Genomic DNA, 6,420 nt, shown 5'->3' on the forward strand with positions numbered 1-6,420 from the left:
CCTCACCCCAGACGCTCTCGTTATTCACTGGTCGCTTAAAACTGAGCCGATGCTCTTCTAAGCCAATTGAAGCCGTCAGCCGATCTCACGACTTCTTGTAGGCTACAAAGGCGATTTCGCATCGCCTGCGTAGAGTTTGAATGGGATAGAAATTGGCAGATCTTTACACACACCTGGCCAGAAAAGGCTTTCAGTACAAACGAGCATCCTTGGCTCTCAACCACTAAAGACACAAACATGGACATCGTGAAATCATTAGGACACCCAGAGGAAATATTCAACCTGTTCAAGTTTAAAATGGGGGGCTGCCGCACTGTAATGCCTAAATTGGACTATGTGAGTAGAAAGGACCTATGGTCTTCCTCAAACTGTTGCTACGAAGCAATTCTAACTTATGTACAGTGGTACACCATGTACATCTGAGATTGGCTACAACTCACTGAATCGCATTAAGTACGGTCTCTAGAATAAACGATAGACAGTAGGCTAGTCTATTACACTTAACCCTAGGCTAAATGTGTCCCGTTTTACTTGGCTATACAATGCACCAGCATCACACACAGGCTAGCCTTATGCAAAGCTAGTCATGATTCTCCCAAAAGGGAGCGGGAAATGAAAATGCGTCAAGACGGATAATATCAGCAGAAAAACCTTGCATGTCTTATGTTTAGGTAACATATACTTTAAAGACGCACTATTTCCGTAACAGAGAACACCGGAGAATATATCCAAGCATAAACAATAAAGACGTGACTATTATAGTGGTTGAGACCCAGTATGAATTTGTTAAATCACATATTCCACCGGCCTTGGTCCACGTCAAGGAAGAGGATGACTCGGTGGCTGGGATTTATGCCTTAATGAGCTTTGAGAGTTCACTGTAGGGAAGGGATGCAGTGCGCATGTTTGACTATTAAGTCCCACCTTACCACTCGGTTTGACCTAGAAGACCCCTGGCATCACGTGTAGACTACTTATGCTATAAATCCAAATGATGCGAAAACCTTGTTATGTAACAGTGCATATGAGTCGGGTGTTGAGGCTTCAGCTGAAGAAAAAGCGAAACTTGATTGACAGCAAGCTGTTACTATCGAAGTAAGAAAACGTAAACTAGTGTGAAATATGTATATAAGCACACAGTGGCAAGCAGCATTTTCTGGCGATATGGACCGTCGTAGGTATAGGCTACCTGTTTTTACCATTACCTACCGCAAGGTGGTAGCAGATTACCACTGCAAATCACGTAGACAACTCCCTTTTTTGCAGTGTTATGGAAAGTCTTGTTTTCAGGAAATTTCCGATGTATGTGCATTATATTCAACCATGAATTAATGAACAATCATGAGTACATTTTTATAAATATGTTTTGGTGCTGCATTGAGTGGCAACTGCAGCGTTTTACGTGTGTGCAAGGTTAGATCGACACGGCCGCCTGAAAGTCATTTCATGTGCTGTTCATGTGGTGCCTGCTAGGTGCTGCTGGCCTGCTTCCAGTATTTCAACAAGTAGGTTAGGAAATACTGTAGCTTGTGTGTTAGTTGAGGTGGGAGGGGCTCCTTACACTTCTTAACTGGAGGCAGCGCTGCACAGTTCCGCAAGTTCAAAGTGTATGTAGACTGACTGAAGTGCATGTAGAATCACATTGCTGTGGGTGGGATAGATAGACCCATCCTCCCATTTTTCTCTCTACTCGGGAAGTGACGCCCCTACGCAGAGCACACGCTATTATTACGGACCTTCTAGCTTTAACGTTCCACAACACCCATGTCCTCTACTGCGCACTTAATACGTTTGTTGTGGTTGTGAATCATGAAGGTGTCCAGTTATTGAACATGAACGCCTGAGCGGTTTCATCCCTCTTATGGCCGGAGCTTGCTGTAAGTGTCCGGTCACCCTCTCGGTGTTCAAACGCTCGTTAACTGTCACGCCGCGGAGCCCTGGACCCGCCTTGCGGTCAATCTTCTCCGGGGGAAGGCGCGAGCGTGGCATGCAGGAGGGATGTTGGGCCGCCCGGCCGATCCTGTCGAGAACCGCAGCTTCTTATAGACAACCCATGTTTCTCTGTGTCTCATGCCAGGACTCAATGAGGGACAGTCTGCGGACATGCTACCTCTACCTAAATCAGACCAGTCGAAGTTTCGCCGCTGTTATCCAAGCACTAGACGGAGAGTTACGGTAAGTTATTTGAGTCAATTTTCTCCAAAACGTCCCCTCAGGTACGGGGCGTGTCTCCAGAATCCCTGGACAAGCAGTGGTCGCCAGAATAGGCATATTGTCAACCCGTTTGGACGCGTACACAACTTTAGACCGTTTTTGATTATTAACATTGACCTTGAGTGCATTTCCTACCCTTAAATGCTTAATGTAGTTCTAATAAAAATAGCCTACTTATAGTCCATGCCACTGCACGCTTTAAATGTGATTTAGTATCTCTATGTCTGTAGACATAGAGGTACGGCTGTAAATATCTTGGGAGAGGGACAGCAAAGGAATCAGATCATGTTATATCTAGGCCTACCCCCATTCACAGCACTGCCACTATTTTAAGACCCTGTTGAGTTTACAAAAATGACACAGCTGTTTTGAAAACAAATAGACTGTTTGTATACATGCGTGCTTGTTCATGTATGTGAGTGCAATTAATTATGTGCTTTTGAGGGATTTTGCTCATGTGTGTTTACAATTTCCCTTGACCTTTTGTAGATGAGGTCTGACAGCTGTTCTGAATGTTGTCAACTTATTCTGCAGAGCAGCCAACACTAGACTTCTCAATTTGGAGTGTTTAAACTTCAGACACTTCCCTGTATACTTTAAACGCATGCAAAAATACTTCTGCATAATAATATTGATTCATTTCCCTCTGTCTCCCTCCTTACCTATTTCTCTCTCTGCCTCTCACTCTATTGTCTTTCCCACTTCCTTTCCAGACATGCGGTGTGTATCTTCTACCTGGTCCTGCGTGCCCTGGACACTGTGGAAGATGACATGAGCATCCCTCTGGAGAAGAAGGTGCCCATGCTCAATGACTTCCACACCTTCCTCTACCAGGCTGAGTGGTGCTTCAAGGAGAGCCAGGAGAAGGACAGGCAGGTCCTGGACGACTTCCCAACGGTCAGTGGACCCTTCCCATGTGACCCTGTTAAACTGCTTAAAGTCACTCAGTGTAAATGTATTGTATTATATGTATTCATACAGCCTCCCTTCAGGCCTGTGGGTAGATACCTAGTCAGCCCACTGTAACAAATATGTGTTAGAAGACAAGGGTCACTCACATGCTTAGTTGTACCATGTTCTTTCTTAACCGATTGTAAAAGACAGCCAGGCATAGCAAGTGTTGAACAGCTGTATCTGACCTAAATCAGGTCTTCACCTGTCTCTCTCTCTCTCTCTCTCTCTCTCTCTCTCTCTCTCTCTCTCTCTCTCTCTCTCTCTCTCTCTCTCTCTCTGTCTCTCTGTCTCTCTCTCTCTCTCTCTCTCTCTCTCTCTCTCTCTCTCTCTGTTTGACCTCACCGTGAACCCTGCAGATTTCTCTGGAGTTCAGGAACCTGGGTCAGGAGTACAGGGATGTCATCTCAGACATCTGCCAGCGCATGGGGGTGGGGATGGCAGAGTTCCTGGAGAAGAAAGTAGGCTCCATGAAGGAGTGGGATCAAGTGAGTGTTGCCTCAGTATTGCCTTAATGCTGCCAGAATGTTGCCTCAACGTTGCGACTTGTGAACACTAGATGCCCGTGTTGGGGAGTAGTTTGGTAGAAAGAAAATAGTTCCTACATGAAAGCAACATTCCTCTCCCCTCCCTCTGTCCTTCCACAGTACTGCCACTACGTGGCGGGGCTGGTGGGGATCGGCCTGTCCCAGCTGTTCTCAGCATCTCAGCTGGAAGACCCTGAGGTGGGCGGCGACACAGAGCTGGCCAACTCCATGGGCCTGTTCCTTCAGAAGACCAACATCATCAGAGACTATCTGGAGGACACACAGGAGGGGCGGCATTTCTGGCCACAAGAGGTACGAGCCGGACGTTTTGTCGGATGGGCAATCGCTCACTGATATGTAGGACATATGGAGGAATGTGTGCATTTTTCCCCATGTGTATTCCTGTGTGTACCTCTGCCGGACAGGCATGGAGCCAGTTCTCCTCTCGCCTGGAGGACCTGGCCCAGCCTGACAAGCTGCACTCTGCCCTGTCTTGCCTCAACCTGCTGGTGACTGACGCCCTCCGCCACGTCCCCGACGTCATTGCGTACCTCGGCCGACTGCGCAACCAGAGCGTCTTCAACTTCTGCGCCATACCGCAGGTAGCCAATCACAGAGCCAGATAATAATGGGGGCGGGGAGCTGATAACGTTTTGTTTGGGCAGGCACACAACAGTTAGCATTTGCATCACAGCGGGCACCCGTCATTGTTCACAAACAACAAAAATAGAAATAGAATTTACTATTTACCATCAGGTGAATTCTATTCCAGGTTTTACAAACCAACTCAGTTGTTTATTTCAAAGGTGTTGTTCCCCTTCTGTCCAGGTGATGGCGATAGCGACCCTCTCTGCATGTTACAACAACCCTCAGGTGTTCCAGGGTGTGGTGAAGATCAGGAAAGGACAAGCTGTTACACTAATGATGCAGGCAACCAATATGGCCACCGTGCAGAGCATCATAGCCCAATACAGCCAAGAGGTTTGTGTGTTTGAGTTTGTCCTCTTCCAACATCACCCTCGCACAATAATTATACAAGGTCATCCATTAAGAGTAGAGGGTAACTTTTTTTAGTAACTGGATTGTCTCTGACCTCTCTGTCCTTCCAGATCCTCCAGAAGGTGTCCGTGTCTGACCCCTCCAGAGACCAGACTCTGCGTATCCTGACAGGGATTCAGGAGAAGTCCTCCCTGTCCCAGTCCAGTCTCCCGTCCCGCACCCACCACCTCTCCCCCATGTACCTCTCTGCTGCCATGCTCCTCGCCGCACTCAGCTGGCAGTACCTCAGTACTGTAGCTGCTGCGCAGGCTCCGGGAACCTCCGACATGAAGGGACACTGAGCCTGGCTTTAGCCCAGCTCACCCTCATCCTTTCTTGGGTGCACAGACTGAGAACACCTCCTCTCTCACTTCCTTTTGGACGTCTTGTTCTCCTCTTGTCATAGGGATCTCCAGTCTCTTACCAAGCTGTCCTGTTCAAACCCACTGTACACTTTATGACCGGACGCCTCAGATCATTTCAAGTAGTATCTGCAATACTTCAAATACTTAAACTGTAAAGAGTGTTTGCTTGAGTCAGATGGATTGTGTTTGGTTTTGTTGGAATCAGCCAACTGGATCATTTATGCCAGGCAAGACTTTTGGCCCTTGTTTGTTTGGGCCAGACAACAGAACAGGATTGTTGTGTTGGTATGTTTGACAGTAATGTACCGTAATCCATCTTACTTCCTGTAACCCGCACCATATGAACAGGTAGTTAGACACAGTAAGTGTTGATTTTCTTCTTGTTTATTTTAAAAATAAAATATTTGTTTTTTAGGAAACCTACAAAACCTAAAACATTTTCCATGTTCCCTGTCAGGTTGAGATTTTTCAGAGCAATCCTTTGTTTATTTGTGGACATTTTAATTGATCCATTGATGTTTTATTTTGGATATAAGGGATTTCTTTAAAAAAAATACATATAATATATTATAGAAAGATAATATTATTCACACTTTCATAATTGTCAGTGTGATAGTGTGGGTTACACTTTCTGATGTGTTGGCGTGATTAGGAGACAAATCACACAAGCAAATACACATTCACAGAACAACACTGCTTTTCTTCATCTCAGTTCTTTAATTTGGTTTTCTAATCAGTAGTCAGTCCTAATTTAATATGTAATCTCACAATAATGCTCTTGTTCCTCATGTTGTAGTCTACATTGAAGAGGCCAAGTCATATTCACTATAAATATGGATTTAGTTTCCTCTCATGATATTACCTTTGGTCCCAATAGTCTGTGGTTTTGTTCAGGCAGTTTCCCACAGTAATCTTTGTTTACTCATGGGAAATGTGTGCAAACGTAACATTTACGTTTGTGCAGCACTTAAATCCAAGTTTATCTTTCTTTAACTTAGACCTAAGGATTCTTCCAGATGAATGGAAGTTGAGGACGAAGTGAGGAAGTGACTGTAGACTGGGTTTGGCTGGGGGACAGACAAGAGCGCATAGTAGAGAGTGCAGCGACATAGGAGATAGCAGGCTGCTAAGTGTCCTTAAAGCACAGCTTTTGGTGAGTAGAAAGACTAGACAACTTCATACAGAGCCAAAGGAGACTTATAAACATTGCTATGTAATGTGATAATTTGATTTGTAAATAATTTAACAAATATATACAAAATTAAACCCTGTGTGTCCCTGTGTGTTCTCTGGTTGCAGTGTGTGTGTGTGTGTGGGGGGGGGGG

General features: G+C 45.5%; 1 protein-coding gene across 4 annotated transcripts; it reads left to right on the top strand.

Moving 5' to 3' along the window:
- Positions 1 to 116: 116 nt before the first annotated feature.
- On the top strand, positions 117 to 6,361 carry fdft1 (farnesyl-diphosphate farnesyltransferase 1). 4 transcript variants are annotated; one of them, XM_084700860.1, is made up of 8 exons: positions 117 to 336; positions 2,078 to 2,175; positions 2,928 to 3,111; positions 3,525 to 3,653; positions 3,813 to 4,004; positions 4,118 to 4,294; positions 4,521 to 4,673; positions 4,802 to 6,361. In XM_084700860.1, the coding sequence occupies exons 1-8, from the start codon at positions 238 to 240 to the stop codon at positions 5,030 to 5,032; spliced, it is 1,263 nt and encodes a 420-aa protein (XP_084556986.1). In that variant the 5' UTR covers positions 117 to 237; the 3' UTR covers positions 5,033 to 6,361. The 4 variants fall into 4 exon arrangements, with proteins under 4 accessions (XP_084556986.1, XP_084556988.1, XP_084556987.1 ...); XM_084700862.1 differs by lacking the exon at positions 117 to 336 and adding an exon at positions 995 to 1,095; XM_084700861.1 differs by lacking the exon at positions 117 to 336 and adding an exon at positions 1,721 to 1,877.
- The last annotated feature ends 59 nt before the right edge of the window (positions 6,362 to 6,420 follow it).

The sequence above is a fragment of the Hypomesus nipponensis genome, chromosome 6 (genome assembly GCF_054491055.1).
Source record: "Hypomesus nipponensis isolate SF chromosome 6, ASM5449105v1, whole genome shotgun sequence".
NCBI classification, from domain to species: Eukaryota; Metazoa; Chordata; class Actinopteri; order Osmeriformes; family Osmeridae; genus Hypomesus; species Hypomesus nipponensis.